This window comes from Bos taurus, chromosome 5, assembly GCF_002263795.3.
Source record: "Bos taurus isolate L1 Dominette 01449 registration number 42190680 breed Hereford chromosome 5, ARS-UCD2.0, whole genome shotgun sequence".
NCBI classification, from domain to species: domain Eukaryota; kingdom Metazoa; phylum Chordata; class Mammalia; order Artiodactyla; family Bovidae; genus Bos; species Bos taurus.
The window spans coordinates 102024182-102046546 of NC_037332.1; the positions used below are offsets into that span (position 1 = coordinate 102024182).

At 38.7% G+C, this 22365-nt stretch overlaps 1 protein-coding gene across 1 annotated transcript in view; it reads left to right on the top strand.

Moving 5' to 3' along the window:
- Positions 1–22365, top strand: part of WC-7 (WC1 isolate CH149) — a 57055-nt gene that overhangs the window by 14221 nt on the left and 20469 nt on the right. The window contains 5 exon segments of the mRNA NM_001281912.1: positions 7918–8226; positions 8318–8635; positions 16520–16612; positions 16709–17023; positions 18084–18398. Of these exon segments, the coding sequence (NP_001268841.1) occupies positions 7918–8226; positions 8318–8635; positions 16520–16612; positions 16709–17023; positions 18084–18398 (1350 nt within the window).

Genomic DNA, 22365 nt, shown 5'->3' on the forward strand with positions numbered 1-22365 from the left:
GGTGTGGAGAAAAGGGAACCCTCTTACACTGTTGGTGGGAATGCAGACTAGTACAGCCACTATGGAGAACAGTGTGGAGATTCCTTAAAAAACTGGAAATAGAACTGCCTTATGATCCAGCAATCCCACTGCTGGGCATACACACTGAGGAAACCAGAAGGGAAAGAGACACGTGTACCCCAATGTTCATCGCAGCACTGTTTATGATAGCCAGGACATGGAAGCAACCTAGATGTCCATCAGCAGATGAATGGATAAGAAAGCAGTGGTACATATACACAATGGAGTATTACTCAGCCATTAAAAAGAATACATTTGAATCAGTTCTAATGAGGTGGATGAAACTGGAGCCTATTATACAGAGTGAAGTAAGCCAGAAGGAAAAACATAAATACAGTATACTAACGCATATATATGGAATTTAGAAAGATGGTAACAATAACCCGGTGTACGAGACAGCAAAAGAGACACTGATGTATAGAACAGTCTTATGGACTCTGTGGGAGAGGGAGAGGGTGGGAAGATTTGGGAGAATGACATTGAAACATGTAAAATATCATGTAAGAAACGAGTTGCCAGTCCAGGTTCGATGCACGACACTGGATGCTTGGGGCTAGTGCACTGGGACGACCCAGAGGGATGGTATGGGGAGGGAGGAGGGAGGAGGGTTCAGGATGGGGAACACATGTATACCTGTGGCGGATTCATTTTGATATTTGGCAAAACTAATACAATTATGTAAAGTTTAAAAATAAAATAAAATTAAAAAAAATAAAAAAAAATAAAAAAAATAAAAAGCAGAAACATCACTTTGTTGACAAAGGTCAAAGTTATGTTTTTTCCAGTAGTCCAGTATGGATGTGCGAGTTGGACCATAAAGAAGACTGAGCACCAAAGAACTAATGTTTTTGAACTGTGGTGCTGGAGAAGACTTTTGAGAATCCCTTGGACAATAAGGAGATCAAACCAGTCAATCCTAAAGGAAATCAACCTTGAATATTCATTGAAAGGATTGATGCTGAAGCTGAAGTTGCAATACTTTGACCACCTGATATGAAGAGCCAACGCACTGGACTAGACCCTGATGCTGGGAAAGATTGAGAGCAGGAGGAGAAGGGGGGCGACAGAGGATGAGATGGTTGGATGGCATCACTGACTCAATGGATATAAATCTGAGCAAACTCCAGAAGATAGTGAAAGACAGGGAAGCCATGAGTGCTGCAGTCCACAGGGTCGCAGGTCCCAGAATTGGATATGACTTAGCGACTGAACAACAATGTATCTTTTAAATATTGGTAAGATCTAAAGTGATAACCTCCCTTTCATTCTTTGCCGGGGTCCAGCCCCGGTGGATCCAGGGAATTCGAAGGGGAGATGGCATTGGCGAGGATCAGGAAACAATTGCTTAATTAAACGTTAATTAAGGATATAAAGAGTGGTTAAATAAGGATAGCTCAGTGAGGAAATTCAGTGGAGAAAAGAGGCTGAATAATTCAACCAGAAGGTGAGAGAAAGAACGACATGGGGAGACCAAGCTTCGGTGAACAAGGCCCGCACTTTATTTTCCAAAGTAGTTTTTATACCTTAAGTTATGCATAGAGGATAATGGGGGGAAGGGGTAGAGTCATGCAGTAAGCCAGGCTTTCTTCCTGCAAACTTATCATATGCAAAAGTTTAGGTGATTTGCATCATCTTCTGGCCCGGAGGCCTGTTAACATTTTAAGACCCTTTCTCCAGAAAACTTATTTTTCTCTAAAGGTGATTAGTCAGGCGCCACCCTCCAAAAGCATTAAAGTTGCATTCCTATAGGGCAAAGGTGTGGTGGACTATAACAAGAAAAAGAATTAACTCAAGGGTCCAAGGTTACAAACATTAAAGCTACTACTTACACCAATTATATTAATCAATACACTGCCAGGGACACAGCAGGTAAGGGATATGGAGACATAGCAGCAAACATTGGCCCAAGAAGTGAAAAACCCTTCACCAATACAATTTCTAATCAATCTTTTACCTGCTCAAAGGACTCTGTATTTAGACAGTTTAGAACATCTCATGCCTCTCACAGTTGGGAGGCTCTGAGCAATCACATGTGGCCGGAAAAACCTATTCAGGCAGGCTAGAGGACTTCCAAAGGAGTTTGTAGGTTGAAACACTATCACACCCAGGAACTTTATTAACTGGAGCTGTAAGTTAACTCTTTTTTTCAGAGAGAGGTAGTGGGGGACAGTCCCCCATAAAGTCAGAGGTGTAGGTGAGAGCACAAAGCAGAAAGTAGACAGACTCTGGTTTTGGGGGTAGATGCTCGAGAATTTCCAGGGGGACTCCTGAGGCTCCATCCCGCCTTTGCGTACGCTGAGCGCCTTGCTCATGACCTTTGCCACGGGTGGAGCTCCTGCTCTCAGCAATTCTTGGTGTCGTTAAATTTGTGTTCTCTTAGTTTTTCTTGATTGAATTTTCTGCTAGAGGATTATCAGTTTCATTAGCCTTTCAAAAAGAATTACCAGTTGACTTTATTGATTTTCTTTATTGTGTATGTTTCCTATTTCGTTGATTTCTATTAGTTTTTGTTCTTCTCGTTTGGTTTTGATTTGCTATATTTTTATAGATTTTTGAGGTGGAATCTTGGATCATTTGCTCTCAGTTTTCTTTTCTTTTCTAATGTAAGCCTCAAGGAAGCATTAGTGCTGTAAATTTTCCTCTAAACACCAGTTCAGTTGCTTCACGCTGATTTTGAAACTACATAATTTCTTTTGTATTTTATCATCACAAAATGTTCTTTTCTCTCTGAATATATTTTTTATCCTATAGGCTTACTTTGTATAATATTAATATATATAATACAGCTTTCTCTGATCAGTGTTTGCATGGTATATCTTTGTGACCCTATGTTTCTGTGTTTATACAGTGTTTGATTTTGTCTTACTTAACATAATTATTTATATACTTGTGTTCAAGTTTACTAGCTTGCTGTTTGTTTTATGCTTTTTTGTTCCTATTTTAATCTTTAATTGAGCATTTTAATACTCTATTTTATGTACTCTATTGGTTTATTGGTTATATCTCTTTTTGCAGAGCTTATCATAATGTTGAAAATATTACTCTTTAATCATATTTTTCTTTAGATATCATGCTACTTAATAGATAATGTAAGACCTTATTACAGTATACTTCTATTTCCCTATTCTTGTTATTTATGTTACTATTGTCATATATTCTACTAATAAATATGAATTTTGTAATAACAAAATAACAAATTGTTATTTTTGTCTTAAATATTGTAGTATTTTTAAAATGAGAATAAGTTTTAAAAATATTTACTTGCAGAATTATCATTTAACACAGTTCTTATAGCTTTGGGTAGATCCAAGCTTTCGTTTATTATCACTTTCCTTTAACTTTTAGACCTTTAGATAACATTTTTGTGTAGTGTATGTCTGATAGCCTCACATTCTGTCATCTGTTATTCATCTGAAAACACTTTAATTTTCTTTCAGGTTTGAGTTATTTTCAAAAGTGTCTGAATTATCTGGCTTGCATTACTTCAAACAAGAAGTCAGTAATACTTAACATTGTTCCCCTATATATAGTGTGTCAAAATTTCCTGGCTGCTCTTAAGAGTTATTTTTGCTTATGAATGGATTTCAGCAATATATTTTCAAGTGCCCTAGGTGGTTTTATTTAGTTTATCTTGTTTGAGGTTTGTTTAGCCTCTTGGATCAGTGGGTTTATATCTTCATTAAATTTGGAAAAATTCCATCTATCATTTTAAAATATTTTTTTCTACTCATCCCTTATTCTGAATCTCCAAATAACATATTTTACATGGTTTGATATTATCCTTAATGATACTAATTTCCACTCATATTTTTCTCTACTTCTATTTGGATAGTCAATTGCTATGTGTTGAATTTCCAATTGTTTTATTCTGCAATGTCTACTCTCTTGTTAAGTTAATCCAGACAATTTTTCATTCAAGATATTGTATTTTAGTTTTAGAAGCTCCATTTGCTTATTTTTTCTCTACTTTGTTTGTATGCCTCAGTAGGTATATTTACATTAGAGGTTTAAAGACCTTATCAGCCAATTAAATCACCTCTGTAATTTCTGAATTTGCTTTTAATGATTATTTATTTAAAAAAATTTTTATGGATTATATTTTTCTTCTTTGGAAATCTAGTTTTTTGACTGGATTCAGGCATTACTAGGTAGTCTTTTACCAGGAAGAACTCTAGCGATAAATAATCAGAATATACTCAGAAACAAGGGAATTTTAAAAATTAAGCAATTGATTCCCATTTATTCTTTTCAAAATATGTTCCTTGGATGACCAATGATACATTGTTATTTTGGTTTCCCTCCTTAGCTTCAAAACTTTTTATAATATCACCTTACTTGCCACAAACCCCACCTGTATACCTACCCTTCACTTCTATAGCAGTTGCTTCCCTTTTCAACAAACCCATCTTTAAATCAATAAACATTTGTATATTTAAGATCATGTTTACTTGTGTGAAATGGGAGAAATGACAAAATCCAGAGTTAGGTGATAGATAGGAGGAGCAGAGAGTGATGAAATATGCTAAAAATGGATTCAACTAATATTTTCCCCCAGTACTTATGTGCCTTATCAGTATTGAGGCTTATGCAACTTCAGTTCAGTCGCTCAGTAATGTCTGACTCTGCGACCCCATGGACTGTAGCGTGCCAGACTTTCCTGTCCATCATCTACTCCCAGAGCTTACTCAAACTCATGGCCACTGAGTCGGTGATGACATCCAACCATCTCATCCTATGTCATCCCCTTCTCCTCTAACCTTCAATTTTTCCCAGCATCAGGGTCTTTTCCAATGAGTCAGTTCTTTACAACATGTGGCCAAAGTATTGGAGTTTCAGCTTCAGCATCAGTCCTTCCAATGAATATTCAAGACTGGTTTCCTATAGGATGGACTGGTCGGATCTCCTTGCAGTCCAAGGGACTCTCAAGAGTCTTCTTCAACACCACAGTTCAAAAGCATCAATTCTTTGGTGCTCAGCTTTCTTTCTAGTCCAACTCTCACATCCATACATGACTACTGGATAAACCATAGCTTTGACTAGATGGAACTTTGTTAGCAAAGTAATGTTTCTGCTTTTGAATATGCTGTCTAGATTGGTCATAGCTTTTCTCCCAAGGAGCAAACATCTTTTAGTTTCATGGCTGCAGTCATCATCTGTAGTGATTTTGGATCCCCCCAAAATAAGGTCTGTCACTGTTTTCATTGTTTTCCCATCTATTTGCCATGAAGTGATGGGAACAGATGCCATGATCTTAGTTTTCTCCATCTGGGAGCTCTCCAAATAATGGGTTGCTTGCTTTCTATTTTCATCTTCTACCGTTTTAAAAAAATGTCAATTTCTTTTAAAATTATAAAATGTTTAATACATTAAACCTGCATGAAGGAAAATTAAAAAGATACTAATAATTGGAAAATCATTCTTTTAATAGATTGAAAGAATTAATATTGCTAAAATGTCTATACTGCTCAAAGTAATCTATAGACTTGATGCAATCCCTATCAAAATCTCAATAGCATTCTTTATATAAATAGAAAAAAGCCTCAAAATATGCATGTGTCATTTCGTTTTCACGTATTTATGAATTTTTCCTGTTTTCTTTCATTCTTGATTTCTAGCTACCATTGTGGTCAGCAAAGACACTTGGATGTGTGTTTCGATATTTTGATATTCTTAAATTTTCTGAAACTTGTTTGTGATCTAGCATGTCCTGGAGAATATTTCATGTGTGACTGAGAATAATGTGTATTTTTCTGTACGTTGGGTAAAAATGTGCTCTATGGGTCAGTGTATTGGGTGAATGGGCACTATGTGTCTGGTAATGCCATTTAGCCTATAGTGTTGCTCAGTTCTGTTGTTTTCTTATCGATTTTCTGTCTGAATGACCCATCCATTATAAACAGTGGGATATTTTTGTATTGCTTTTGTTTCTTCTTAAAATCTGTCAATGTTGGCTTTGTTTATTTACATTTTTTGATGTTGGGGGCATATATTGAATATATATGTATTTACATGGTTTATCGATTCTTGTTGAACTGACTTATCATTATGTCTTCTGTGATGGTTTTGGCTTAACTTCTCTTTTGCCTGACTTTGCTTTCTTTTGATTACTGTTAGCATGGAATCTCTGTCTCTATCTCTTCACTTTCATCCTGTATGTGTCATGAAATCTAAAGTATGTAGCTGGATCTTGTTTTTTAATCTACTCAGGCCACTCACCATTTTTCAATTGGAAGGTTTAATATGTTTACATTTAAAGTCATTATTGAAAGGTCAGGACTTACTGTTATTACTTTGTTCATTGTTTTCTGTCTGTTTTGTAGTTCTCTTGTTCTTCTCTTCCGTTGCTTTCTTTGTGAAGTGATTTTTCATAGTGGTATGCTCTGACTCTTTTCTCCTTATCTTGTTATCCACTATACTTTTAAGGTTACCTGGGAACTTGCATCAAGCAATTGATAGCTATAATAGTCTATAACTGAAGTTAAGTACAATTAAGGTAACAAATTAAATTTACTAGCAAATGGAAACTCTATATTTTATTATCTCTACAATACTTTATATCATTGATGTCAGATTTTATTTCTTTACATATTCTTTTTCCACCAGCAAATTTCTGTGGTTATAGTTATTCTTGCTGTGTTTGACTTTTGATTTACAAAACATGGGTAAAATCACGTGCTGAGATTACAATATATCAGTATTCTGTACTTCTCTTCATATTTATCTTTACTAATGAGAGGCAAGACAAGATTAGTGGTGATGAAACCCCTCAGTTTTTGCTTTTTAAAATTAAAAAAATCTCTCTTCATTTTTAAAGGACAGTTTGCTAGATAAAGAGTTGATTGTTGGTAGATTTTTTTCACTAAGTGCTTTGTATACGTTACCCTGCTCTTTCTGGTCAGCAAGGTTTCTGCTGAGAAATCTGCTTTATAACAGAAACTCCCTTATATGTAACAAGTCACTTTTCTTTTAATGCTTTCAAAATTATCTTTGTGTTTGAATTTTGATAATTTAATTATAGAAAGTCTTGCTTCTACCTACCTATGAATTTTTGGGCTTTATAAATCAAGTTGTCCTTTTTCTCTCTGAGCTTACTTAACAGAACAGACTCATCTTTTCCCCCATTTAGGTCATCTAAGAAATTCTTGGAATATTGTGTCATAAAAAATTATCAGAAAAATAAAATTTGTTACTTTAAAAGTGGATTAGTTATTATATAAATATTTCTTCTCTTGAGCCATTATCTGTCTACAGGTTGGCATGCACTAATGGATCCAGCCTATACAATTTTCTGTATGCCAAGCCACTTGAGGAGTGGCTCATGGGGGAAAAATCTGATCAGACTAGTAGCAGAAAGTCTCAGAAAAGCTTTCTAACTTTGTCTAAAGGATAGATCTCTACACTCTCAGCCATTTTGCTCTGGTTTGGTTCTGCTCTTCATGTCTCTATACTCAAGTTTGAGTGACACATATTACACATTATTTTCTTGGGCTCTGTAGATCCCAGGCTCCTAAATGAGAAACTTCTCCAACCAAAATAAAATATATGTTCCTGGTATTCAGCCATTACAGATTATCTGTCTTGGTCCCTGTAGTTTCCTTGACCTTAGATAAGGAATTCACATTTCTAACCAACCTCAAAGTATACCTTGCTGGGATCCAGTCATTCCAAATTGACCCTGCTTCTGGGTTTCTCTTTAGAAACTTGGTCATGAAAATGCAATTCTGACACTAGCTGTTAAATTCTCAGTTTGTGCTCAACTCCTGGAAAGTTTTTACACCATTGCCTGTGACATATTGTTTTCAATTTGCAAGCAAGGAAAATGAAAGCTCACTGTGTTTGTCATTATTTTTGTCTTAGGATCTGTGCGTCTGTTTGGAGGGGATAGACCCTGCTCAGGGCGTGTAGAAGTACATTCTGGAAAAGCCTGGATCCCAGTGTCTGATGGGAATTTCACACTCTCCACTGCCCAGGTCATCTGTGCAGAGCTGGGATGCGGCAAGGCTGTGTCTGTCCTGAAACACATGCCCTTCAGAGAGTCTGATGGCCAAGTCTGGGCTGAGGAGTTCAGGTGTGAGGGGGAGGAGCCTGAACTCCGGGTCTGCCCCAGAGTGCCTTGTCCAGGGGGCATGTGTCACCACAGTGGAGCTGCTCAGATTGCCTGTTCAGGTGAGATGTGGATCAGGACTAACCTCCCTGCACTCTCTGTTGGGGTAAGAAAATCATGAGATTTTGCTGAAATCCAGTCTTCTTCTACCAGCGTACTTGGAAGTCCGGCTCATGACAAATGGCTCCTCTCAGTGTGAGGGGCAGGTGGAGATGAACATTTCTGGACGATGGAGAGCGCTCTGTGCCTCCCACTGGAGTCTGGCCAATGCCAATGTTGTCTGTCGTCAGCTCGGCTGTGGAGTCGCCATCTCCACCCCCAGAGGACCACACTTGGTGGGCAGAGATGACCAGATCTCAACAGTCCGATTCCACTGTTTGGGGGCTGAGTCTTTCCTGTGGAGTTGCCCTGTGACTGCCCTGGGTGGTTCCGGCTGTTCTCATGGCAACACGGCCTCTGTGATCTGCTCAGGTAAGAGAGAGGGAAGGGCTATTGATACTCAGGATGCTCTTGGAGTGATATGTCTCCAAGAGCAGAGAGGGAGGGAAAATTGACTTCAAAAGTTAGATATTTCATGATAAAATATGGGTTTTGTCATTATTCATTCATGTTTCAGATCAGGGCAAGAAGCATAAAGGAGAATACATATTTTAAGTAAACATAGCTATTTAAGTATAATCATAGTGAACAATTTATAAGCAAAAGGATGGATATACCTCAGTCAGGGATTTTCCCCCACTGAACCATGTGAGAATTTCTATACCCATCAGATTCTGGACATTCATCCAAATTCAGGAAATTTCAATTTCACACAACATTATTAACAATTTTGAAATACATCTGAACTTGAAATTGTTTTGTTTTGAAGTTATAGCAGAAAGGTTTAACTAAAAATTCAGTATTTTTAATAAATCAGAATTATTCAGATTTTCTATTCATCCTTATGTCATTTCAAATGGAACTATTCAAAGAATTTCTCTACTCAGCTAATTGTGTAAAAGTTTTGGCAAAGAGGGAGTGATGTCAGCATCATGGTGGTTTGCTTCCTTCCTATTTGCTTCTCTTTTTAACAACTAATTAACCATACGTCCATGATTAAAAGTGCCTCTGTGAAAGTTGTTGGATCCCATAACTTATATCAAAGAACCAGGAAGATGGTCACTCACCTGGGCATCCAGTAATAGGCAGGTAGACATTGGTACAGACTGGAGCCAGCAGGAGTAGTGAAGCTGTCCCAGCCCCCTGGGCCATGGTCAGGGAAAACATGGAGAAATGTGATGAGTGCTCATTTGGTCAAATACCTATAGAAATTGTTAAAAGTCCAGGATTCCTGAAGGGAGATTTCATTACTCTGTTGGAGGCAAAAAAAAGTTAAGTTTGAATTATTGGGGAGGATTAAAGGATTTTGCCAGTGCTGCTCCTTACTCCAAGGTGACACAGCATAAATTTGAACTAGCCAGTGGGGCCTCTCTCATGGGTGAAAAGGAAAGCAGTGAGCTAGTGCCCACTTGATCTTGCTGGGGAAACCAATTTCTCTCCAGCAGCACCCAGAGTTCTGGGGCTGAACCTCCATGACTGAGGGGAGAGAGGAAATATGAAAGATCATTAAGAAGGTCAAAAAGTGTAAAAGGGATGCAATTCCTGTGACTACACTCAGGGCTTCAGCAGGAAGCCCATCCATAAGTCTCTAGGAAAATGTCACCCAAAGATCTCTCTCCCTGGGCCCATAGGTACTCCAGGTCCCTGAGGGTACTAAATCTTTAGTAAATCATCTTTACTGCCACCTTTCTGACAGCTGCTTTTATGTGTTTCCAAGTATGTGAAAGCAAACTCGAATAAATGGAGTGACATCCAAAAACAGACTAGGGTCTGTGGGCAGGGAGGTAACCACAGGCTTCAGCTGTAGTACACCATTCTGCAAAACAAAAGAGAGGTTTTCAGCAACCTGCTGAGTTTTAAGGACCAAAGAAGACATAAAAACTTAAGGTATTTCTTTAAGAGGAAGCAAGAAATGTAGAGCGGCTCTATACAAGGTCAGAGAACAGTATATACCACCTGAAGGTAATCAGTAAAGATTTAATGTGGTGTCTGCTACATCTAAAGCAAAAGCAGCAATGCAAAATTTCAAGAAACTTGAAGAATTAAAGAAAGTAGTCATCACCAAAGAGTAACAGTAACTTTTCAAAACTGACAAAGACACATGTCAATGACATGGATCTTTGTAATCTAGCTTATAAAGAATCCAACACAGCTGTTTTGAGGAAACTGAATGAGCTGTAAGAAAAGACAGAAAGGCAATTCAGTGAAATCAGGGAAACAATAGATGAAAAAATGAGAAGTTTAACAAAGAGAAGTCCTGAAAAGAACCAAACAGAAATTCTGGTGCTGAAGAGTTTAATAAATGAAATGGGGAAAATTGCAACTAAGAGCATCTACAACAGAGTAGATCAAATTAAAGATAGAATCAGTGGTTAAAAATGAGTAAAAAAGGAAGAATATATCCTATGTGATTTATGCGTCTACACTAACATAAAAATATCTAGAAGAAGAGAGGGAGAAGGTGGGAAAAGGTGTATTTAAATGAATAATTTCTAACTTGGGGAGAGGCTTGAAAATTCAAGCTGATAAAACTAATAGGTCACCTTATAACCGTAATGTAAAAGACCTTTTCTCAGAAACATTATAGTTAAACTGTAAAAAATCAATAAAAGTAGCAGAAAAAATATTGAATAAAGTGGAATAACTAAATGATTATTTAGTGTGCTGTTTAAAATTTGAAACTGCTGGTCAGATGCAGGACCAGCATTCTCACATTGCTTAGGGTTGCAGATTGATGACTTACATATAGTTCATCCATGTGGACAGACTGTCTTCACTAGTGACCAGTGAAGCATAAATCAGATATAAGTGGTGCTTCTTTATACTAGAAAAATCTAGGGGAAAATCCCATTTGTTATAGTATGAAAACTATTAAATATGTAGGAAGAAACTTAAAATATCTAAAGGACTTGCATTGAAAGTCACAGAGCATCTAAAAAAATAAAGACATATACCATGTTCATGGATTAGAAAACTTAATAGGCTGTCAACTCTCTTCCCTTAACATACAAACTAAATCTAATCCTAATAAAAAGCCAAGCAATATTTTTGTAGAAATTTACAAGCAAATTCTAAAAATTTATTTAAATGTGAAAGAAGTGGACTGGACAAAACAATTTTGAAAAAGAAGGGCGAAAAAGAAGTAAGCTAACTTCAAGTTTCCTACTACATATCCACAGCAACATGGCCATGAATAAGAATAGCTAAATAGATCAACAGAGCACAATAAAGTTTAGCAACAGACCCAAACCCATGTATGTGTTGAAATTCTAGAAAAGCATAGAGATATTTCAAAGGGGAAAATACATTCTCTTCAAAAAATGATCTGCTAATTGAATATCTGCATGGGGGGAAAAATGAACTATGATCCTTATTTCACATCATAAGCGCCATTACCCCATCCTCACCCTGAAGGAAAACCCCAGTCCATCAGGATAGCTCAAATAAATGGTTATTCCCATATAAAATTTAATTATAAAACTGGTAGAAGAAAATGTAAGAAAAATTATTATGATTGGTGGAGTGGGCAAACATTTCCTAAGATATGTCTTATCTAACTTAGGAAATGTTTGCCCAGTCCACAATCATAATAATTTTTCTTACATTTTCTTCTACCAGTTTTATAGTTAAATTTTATATGGGAATAACCATTTATTTGAGCTACCCTGATGGACTGGCCCCCCCTCAGCAATTTGACCTGAAACCTCAGTGTGAATTTGGAGGATTTTTCAGTGGATCCCCCCTTGCCCAGTGGCCACTAGCCCCGGCCCGTTTTCTGCCAATTTGATTATTTTTAAAAAAGGAAAAAAAAAAAAGAAAGTCAGGGGTGGTGGGGATAAAGCAGTGAAAATTAAAGTCCTGGAAACTTCAGGAAGTGCTGTCTGTTAATATCTGTGAGTTCTGAGGATGCTGGTGATGAGGACAGCCAGGGAGGGCCCTGTGTTCCTCCGAAAGGAGCCTCTTCCTCTTCCAGGAGGGGCGACTGCTTCCCTGAAGACACAGGGCACTAACAGAAAAAACTGGTGCCAACCTGTTTTTGTTGTTGTCTGTGATACTCACAAATACAAGGATAAAAATTAAGGAGCACTTAGGTCCCAGTGGCTGTTGGGGGGTTCCAATATTAAAAAACCTGTTTTCATCTAAAAAAAAATAATGAGATGTGATTTTCATTAAAATTAATACTTTTTGCTTTTTGAAAAAAAAATAAGAAAATGAAAAGGCATTCAACTGATAGGGAGAAATTAATTGCAATACATATATCTAACAAAGGATTTGTAACAAGAATAAGTGAAAAATTTATAACAGAAAAATAAGAAAAGAACTATCCAGTTTAAGCATGGGCAAAATATTAAGAAAGACACTTTCCCAAAGATTATATACAAATGGTCAATAAGTAAATGAAAAGATACCAAATATCATTAGTTATTAAAGAAATTCAAATTAAAGTATGAGATATAAATTCACAAATTAGACTGGCTAGAATTAAGGAGACTGACAAATCGAAGTTTGGAGAAGATTATTGATCCACAAGAACCTTTATACATTGCTGATGATAACATACAGGAAAAAATTCTTAGCAACTCTATGTCACCCAAAATTTCTGTTACCCAAGAGGGATGAAAAGATATCCACAAAAAATTTAGGCAGAAAAATCAGACATGTTTATTTAAAAGAATAAAAAAGTATAAGCCACTCTAATTTTCTTTAATGAAAGAAAGGAAAACTTTCTTTGGCATATTCATACATGTAAGACTTTAACAATAGAAAAAGCTACTCATAAATCCAACTACACAGAAAATCTCAAAGTATGCTAAGTGAAAGAAACCATCTAAAAGGGATTACATACTCTATGATTTTATTAAATTCTCAAAAAACACAACTAATCTATTTATGATAAAAGACAGATCAGTATTTGCCTGGTTCTGGCAGGCAAGAGCCCCTGGTTGTGGGGCTTTTATTGGTTGCAAGAGGCATACAGGAACTTTGTGAATAATGCTATATATTCTGAATTTTAACTGTGGTAACGGTTATGCTGGCACATGCAACTGTCAAAACTTATGAAAACATACTCAAAATATGTGTATTTTAATGCATGAAAATTATACCTCCCTACAGAAGGTTTTTGGAGAAGGAAATGGCAACCCACTCCAGTATTCTTGGCTGGGAAATCCCATGGATAGAGGAGACTGATGAGCTACAGTCCTGGAGGCTGCAAAAGAGTCAGACATGACTTAGCTACTAAACAAACAATGGAAGATTTTACAATTTGTCTTTTGTTTTTAGCTTAATTCTACTTTAATAAAAAAACATATAGTTTTAATTATTTTACCCTTTGAAAATTTTTTGGATCTCACTTATGTATAATACATGATCAGCCTTGGAAAATGACCTGTAAGTGCTTGGAATAAGGTGTATTCTCTAGTTTTGAGAGGTATGTTTGTTAAATCACCTCACTCAAATGTTCTAAATATTTAGTGACTGGCTTTGCTTGTTTTGGTCTATAGTTACTGAGACTGAAGAAAGGTGTTTCTGGTTACTGTTGCCTGGTAACAAAGTACTTCAAAATCTAGTCACTTATGGCAACCATTTTATTTTGCATAAATATCACCATATATTTTTGCTTCAGCCGCAACTGTATTTCTTCACTTCCTTTCAATCTTCATTGACAGCATTGCCCAAGCCCATCAGGCTTCTGCTAATAACCTCCTCCACTCCTTCTAGCTTCTGCCTGTTACTTTGTTCTAAAAGCAATGTCACATGTTTTAGGTGGTATCCCAAATTTGGGCCATTATGGATAAAGATGCTATGCATATGCATACACAAATTTATATGATTTGTATAGTGGCCTCATTTGTATGTGGCCATTTGTATTTGTATGTGGCCTCATTCCTTGGTATATATGCATATACAAATTTGCATATACAAATATATGCATATAAAACACATATACTTTTCTTCTGAAAACAAACACTTCATTTGTCTTCAGTAAATAGTTAGTAGTATGGTAATTATAAGTGTTTGGTTACTATTGCTGCATAACCAAATTTCCCACAAAACTTAACATCTTAAAACCCCTTTTTACTTTTGCTCATGATTTCCTGGAGTTTGGGAAGGAATTTGGAAAGTGTTCTGATTTGTATTGTCTTGGAGTCTTATCAGGTTGCAGCCCAGTATCAGCTGGGGCTGACATCATCTGAGGACACAACTGGGCTGGGGATCCAGGATGGTTCATGAGGACAAGCCTGGCAACTGGAAGGTCAGCTGGGTTGAACTGAGTGACCAGAGACCTGCATATGATAGTCTCCACAGGACGAGAGTCTCAACAGGACAGATTTGCCCTAAAGCAAAAGTCCTCAGTGATTTCACAGGAGGTTGCAAGAGTTTTCAGACCTAGTGCTAAGAGTCAAGCAAATTTAAGTTCAGTTCTGCTCAGTTCAGTCGCTCAGTCATGTCCGACTCTTTGCGACCCCATGAATCACAGCACATCAGGCCTCCCTGTCCATCACCAACACCTGGAGTTCACTCAGACTCATGTCCATCGAGTCAGTGATGCCATCCAGCCATCTCATCCTCTGTCGTCCCCTTCTCCTCCTGCCCCCAATCCCTTCCAGCATCAGTCTTTTCCAATGAGTCAACACTTCGCATGAGGTGGCCAAAGTACTGGAGTTTCAGCTTTAGCATCATTCCTTCCAAAGAAATCCCAGGGCTGATCTCCTTCAGAATGGACTGGTTGGATCTCCTTGCAGTCCAAGGGACTCTCAGGAGTTTTCTCCAACACCACAGTTCAAAAGCATCAATTCTTCGGCGCTCAGCTTTCTTCACAGTCCAACTCTCACATCCATACATGACCACTGGAAATACCATAGCCTTGACTAGACGGACCTTTGTTGGCAAAGTAATGTCTCTGCTTTTTAATATGCTATCTAGGTTGGTCATAACTTTCCTTCTAAGGAGTAAGCATCTTTTAATTTCATGGCTGAAATCACCATCTGCAGTGATTTTGGAGCCCCCCAAAATAAAGTCTGACACTGTTTCCACTGTTTCCCCATCTATTTCCCATGAAGTGATGGGACCAGATGCCATGATATTTGTTTTCTGAATGTTGAGCTTTAAGCCAACTTTTTCACTCTCCTCTTTCACTTTCATCAAGAGGCTTTTTAGTTCCTTTTCACTCTCTGCCATAAGGGTGGTGTCATCTGCATATCTGAGGTGATTGATATTTCTCACAGCAATCTTGATTTCAGCTTGTGCTTCTTCCAGCCCAGCATTTCTCGTGATGTACTCTGAATACAAGTTAAATAAGCAGGGTGACAATATACAACCTTGACGTACTCCTTTTCCTATTTGGAACCAGTCTGTTGTTCCATGTCCAGTTCTAACTGTTGCTTCCTGACCTGCATATAGGTTTCTCAAGAGACAGGTCAGGTGGTCTGGTATTCCCATCTCTTTCAGAATTTTCCACAGTTTACTGTGATCCACACAGTCAAAGGCTTTGGCATAGTCAATAAAGCAGAAATAGATGTTTTTTTGGAACTCTCTTGCTTTTTCGATGATCCAGCGGATGTTGGTAATTTGATCTCTGGTTCCTCTGCCTTTTCTAAAACCTGTGGTGGATTCATTTTGATATTTGGCAAAACTAATACAGTTATGTAAAGTTTAAAAAAAAAAAACCAGCTTGAACATCAGGAAGTTCACGGTTCACGTATTGCTGAAGCCTGGCTTGGAGAACTCCCTTCTATTACTACAGAGTCGGACATGACTGGGGTGGCTTCGCATGCATGCATGCATTGGAGAAGGAAATGGCAACCCACTCCAGTATTCTGCACTGGAGAATCCCAGGGACAGAAAAGCCTGGTGGGCTGCCGTCTATGGGGTCACACAGAGTCGGACACGACTGAAGCGACTTAGCAGCAGCAGCATTACTTACTAGAAATTCACGAAGGTCAGCAGAACTTTAAGGGAAGGAGGCACAGACCTCACTTCTCAGTGAAATGTAACAGCAAAGATTATGTGCTGCTGTTCAGTCGCTTTCCTGCTGCTGCTGCTAAGTCGCTTCAGTCGTGTCTGACTCTGTGTGAACCCATAGACGGCAGCCCACCAGGCTCCCCCGTCCCTGGGATTCTCCAGGCAAGAACACTCAGTCGTGTCTAATTCTTTTCGATCCCCTGGAGTGCAGCACGTCAGGCTTCTCTATCCTTCACTATCTCCCGGAGTTTGCTTTAACTCATGTCCCTTTGATCATTGCTATTTCTGCAGGAAACCAGACCCAGGTGCTACCCCAGTGCAGCGACTCCCTCTCTGAACCAACAGGTTCTGCAGCCTCAGAGAACAGCGCCCCCTACTGCTCAGGTGAGGGTCCTACACGATAGAAGGCGCTTATCTGCCGCCCGCCACCCCGTCCACCCGCCCGGTCACCACCTCATTGTCCGATTTCTCTCTCCTCAGACAGCAGACAGCTCCGCCTGGTGGATGGGGGTGGTCACTGCGCCGGGAGAGTGGAGATCCTTGACCAGGGCTCCTGGGGCACCATCTGTGATGATGGCTGGGACCTGGATGATGCCCACGTGGTGTGCAGGCAGCTGGGCTGTGGACAAGCCCTCAATGCCACGAGGTCTGCTCACTTCGGGGCAGGATCAGGACCCATCTGGCTGGATGACCTGAACTGCACAGGAAAGGAGTCCCATGTGTGGAGGTGCCCTTCCCGGGGCTGGGGGCAGCACGACTGCAGACACAAGCAGGACGCGGGGGTCATCTGCTCAGGTCTGGGCTGCACACTGTCCACAGTTTGGGGGAGGGGTGGGGCACTGGAAGATGGGGGTCTGAGCCCTGAGGGAGAGATGCTGAAAGGACCAGAGAAGAAGGCTTCCTCCCATGGAGCCTGTGTTTCCAGCAGACGTGAAGACTAAGTGCTTTCACTTTCTTCTGCAGCAGCTGAGAGTCTGGTCCTTTGTTCTCAGCAGTGTTTCCTGGTAGAGCCATTTCTTACGGTTTCCACATGAAAGCAGGGCTGTCCTTCATTTCCCTGTGGTAGTGCAGTCTGGTGATCTTGTTGACTTTGGAATGAAAGCACAGATTTACTCTGTTCAGTTCTATACGCTAGGAGTCTGACAAGGGATCTGACCAGACCAACACCCCAGTGTCCACAGGGCTGCTTTCTTCCTGGAGGCCCTGGGGAGAACTCCTTTGCCAGTCTTTTCTGCTTCCCATGTGGCCTCATTCCTTGGCTTGGAGCCCATCTTCTTCTTCAGACAACATTCCCTCCCCTGACCATTCTTCAGTGTCTCACCTTCCTCTAACCACACTCAGGAAGAGTATTCCAATTTTAGGGATAATTAGATTGGGTTTATATGGTTAATTCATAATATTGCAGGTTAGTTTCACCATCCCAAGCTCCTAAGTTTCTTGTCTTAATAATGTGTGTAAAATCCCTTTTGAAATATAAGGCAACATTCACAGGATTGAAACACTGGACATAGACATTTGTGGGTTCACTGTTCTGCCTGTTTCTCCACTACCCACATCCCTTTCACATGCTCTTTTACAGGTTTTATCAGGAAACAAGGCTCAGGGCCCTTTCCTGCAGGTGCCTATGTTGGTCTTTCTCTCTGTTCGTATTCACTACATCATTGTGGTAGAAATAGAAAGACAGACATTAATGGACAAAGTCAAGTAAAAGGGAGACAGATTTCAGTTTTGTCACCTAGTGGGTATCTCCTCAGCTGGGTCAGGGGTGAGTGTTCACGATTTCTGGGAAAGAGGAAAACCCAGAGCACTGAGTGGAAAGCTCACTGTGTCCTGTCTCCTCCCCTTTCAACCTTAGAGTTCCTGGCCCTCAGGATGGTGAGCGAGGACCAGCAGTGTGCTGGGTGGCTGGAAGTTTTCTACAACGGGACCTGGGGCAGTGTCTGCCGCAGCCCCATGGAAGACATCACTGTGTCCATGATCTGCAGACAGCTTGGCTGTGGGGAGAGTGGAACCCTCAACTCTTCTGTTGGTCTCAGGGAAGGTTCTAGACCCCAGTGGGTGGATGGAATCCGGTGTCAGAAAAGTGACACCTCTCTCTGGCAGTGTCCTTCTGACCCTTGGAATTACACTTCCTGCTCTCCCAAGGAGGAAGCCTACATCTTGTGTGAAGGTGACTTACTCTCTGTTTCTGTGTGTCTGTCCCAATCCTGTAGGATGTCAGTAGTGAGATTTTATATTTTAAAAGTCTAAGTCATGAGTTTAAGTTGGGTCCACAAAATGACGTTAGGATGGAGCTAATTTAATCCACATTTCAACCTTGTTATTTAGAGTTTTAATTTGGCTATAATTCACATAACATTGTATTAGTTTCAGGTGTTAAATGCAAAGCTTATATATTTCTGTATATTGGTAAATGATCACCACAGTGAGTCTAGTAATATCCATCACCATGTATCATTACAATTTTTTGATTATGAGGAGAATTTTTCTTACCAACTTTTAAGTATATAATACAGATTCATTGTAGTCACCATGCTGTACATTACATCTTCATGGAATTCACTTTAGAACTGCAAGTTTGTACCTTTAGACTACCTCCACTTGTTTTGCCCACATCAATCCACATCTTGCCACCACCAAACTGTACTCTGCATCTCTGAACCCCACCTTTTTTTGTATTTGATTTAACATTCCACATATAAATTAGCATAATGCCCTCAAGGTTCATCTATGTTGCTACACATGGCAGGATTTTCTTCTTTTTGTTGGCTGGACATACGTACATATCACCATTTATCCATCAGTGAAGACTTACGTTGTTTGGCTATTGTAAATAATGCTGCAATGAACATTTGGTTGCACAGTTTTTTCAAGTTGGTATTTTGTTTCTTTCAGATAAATACCCAGAAGTGAAATTGATGAACCATATGACAGTTTTATTTTTAATTTTTGGAGAGCCTCAATACTGTTCTCCATAGGGGCTGCATCAACTCACATTCCTCCCTCCCCGCCCCACCCAACTGTGCACAAGGTTTGCCTTCTCTCCGCGTTTTCACCAAGTCCTGTTATTTCTTGTCTTTTGGATAAAAGCCATTCTAACAGATGTGAGATGTTACCCCATTATAGTTTGATTTGCATTTTTCTGATGACATAACATTGTGCGCCTTTTCATGTACCTTTTGGCCCTCTTTATGTCTTCTTTGAAAAAAAAAATGTCTATTCAGGTCTTCTGCCCGTTTTTTAATGATTGTCTGTTGGTTTGCTTTTGCTATTGAGATGTATGAATTCGTTAAGTATTTTGGATATTAACCCTTGTCAGAAATGTAATTTGCAAATATTTTCTCCAACTCCATAAATTACCTTTTCATTTTGTTGACCTTTTCCCTTTGTTGTGCAGAAGTTTTTTAGCTTTCTGTAGTTTCAATGCTTATTTTTGCTCTTGTTGCTTTTGCTTTTGGCATCAAACCCAAAATATCCTCATGATGATTGATGTCAGGACCTTTTCATCCTAATTTTTCTTCTAGGATTTTTAAAATAATTTTAAAAATTTATTTATTTTTGGCTGTGCTGGGTCTTTGTTGCTGCATGGGCTTTCCTCTAATTGCAGTGAGCAGGGGCTACTCTTCATTGCATTGCACAGGCTTCTTATTGCAGTGGCTTCTTTTGTTGAGGAGAACAGGCTGGAGGGCACCGAGCTTCAGGAGTTGTGGCACGTGGGCTCAATAGTTGCTGTTCCCGGGCTCTAAAGCACAGGCTTAACAGTTGTGGCGAATGGGCTGAGTTGCTCCGTGGCATCTGGGATCTTCCTGGATCAAGGATCACACTTGAGTCTCCTGCATTGGTGGGTGGATTCTTTACCACAGCCACAAGGAAGCCCCTCTTCTAGGATTTTTATGGCTTCAGGACTTATGATCAAGTCTTTAATTCATTTTGAGTTAGTTTTTGTGAATGGTGTAAGAGTTTTTCAGTTTCATTCTTTTGCATGTAACCGTCCAGCTTTCACAACACCATTTTTGAAGAGACAGTCCTTTCCTGATGCTATAATCTCTACTTTTTTGTCATAAATTGATTGACCACATATATTTGGGTTTATTTCTGGCATCTCTATTCTGTTCCAGTGATTTTTGTGTCCATTTTTATAGCAATACCATACTGTTTGATTAATACAGCTTTGTAATATAGTTTGAAATCAGGAAGCATGACCCTTCTGTCATTCTTTCTCAAGATTTCTTTGGCTATTCACTCTCTTTTATGGTTCCACACAAATTTCAGAACTCTTTGTTCCATATTTGTGAAAATTTTCATTGAAAAATTTGGATAAGGGTGGTAGTGAATCTGTAGGTTGCTTTATGTAGTGTGATCATTTTAACAATATTAGGTCTTCCAATCCATGAGCACAGAATATCTTTCAATTTATTTGTGCCTTCTTTAATGTCTTTCACAATGTCTTAAAGTTTTCAATAGTGTCTCAGTTTTGACTCTTCCTTTCAGATTTGAGTGTTCTTATTTTCTTTTCCTTGCTTGATGATTCTGACTAGAACTACCAAAACTGTGTTGAATAAAAGTGATGAGAGTAGGTATTTTTGCCTTGTGTTTGATCTCAGAAGAAAAGCTTTCAGCTTTTTACAGTTGAGTAGGATGTTTGCTGAGGGTTTGTCATGATATTTATTTTGTTGAGGTATAATCCCTTTATATCTACTTTGTAAAGATCTTTTGTATCATAAACGGCTGTTGAATTTTGTCACATATCTGTTCTTCATCTGTTGAAAGGGTATGATTTTTGCCTTTATTTTATTTGGTGTATCACATTAATTAATTTGTGAATATTGAACCATCCTTGCATCCTTGGAACAAATCTCTGTTGATCTTGGTGTTGTTATTATTGTTGTTGTTTAGTCACTAAGTTATGCCTGATACTTTGTGGTCCAATGGACTATAGCTAGCGAGGCTCCTCCGTCTTAGATTTCCCAGGCAAGAATACTGGAGTGGGTTGTCCAGTATTCTCTTCATGCATTGTTGAATTTGGTTTTCTAATATTTGGTTGAAGATTTTGCATCTGTATTTTTTTGGGTTATTAGCCAGTATTTTCTTTTCTTGTGGTGTCCTTGTCTGGTTTTGGTATCAGGATAATTTCAGCTTCATAAAATGGCTTTGGGAGTGTTCCTTTCATCCTTTTTGGAGGAGTTTGAGAAGGCTCCACCACTTCATACCATTACACTGGAAATTGGAATTAAAAAAAAATGTTGGTGGGGTGACAAATAGTCAAACCATAGCACCTTACTTCCTTCAACATTTCTCTCTCTTATTCCCCACCTTCCACACACACCCCATTCAGGTATACCTTGAATGATATGTTGGACATTGCCTGAAATCTACAAATGAGAGAATGAGATAGATTAAAGTAAATGAGATAGATATTTCAAAAGCAGAGATTTGTCCCTTTCCTTGCCTCTGTTTCTTCATTTCTTTGTCTTTTCATTCAAAGGCCAAAGTAGTGTTAAACTATTGGACTTTTATTTATTATACTTTTTTGACAATAAAGCACCATAAAATGGATTGTGGTGAACTCTCTGACCCTGAAAGTGAGCAATCACCTCACAGAGGCCCTGCCATCATTTTTTCAGAGGTTCTCTGCTTGAAGTGGGTAGCAAGTTTGGTAGGATGATGTGGAGAGAATACACAAGTTCTCATATTTTATGACAAGAACAATTTACACTTCCATTTTCTTGTGTTTTTTGAACTTACGTGTATTTCTTTCACTTACAATTCTTTTGTGTCTTTTTTGGTTAATTTTGCTTCCTCTAAATACAAATCTTTCTTAGAAAATTTATTTGAGTCTACTGCACACATTTCTGCCTTACTAGGTAGCTATTTTTTTTTTCTGACTTTTTCTATATATTCCCTTTTTAAAGAGTTTTCTCTCTTTACAGCAATCTTTGCTTGACCAATGTCATACTGACTAACACATAACAGTAGCTTAGAATTCATTTAATAATTGTCCATTGAAAATTGCATAAGTGGGGCTTCCTGGGTGGTCCAGTGGTTAAAATCCACTTGTCAATGCAGAGGACATGAATCTGATCTCCCATCCAGGAAGCAGTAAAGAATCTGCCTGCCAGTGCAGAAGATATAAGAGA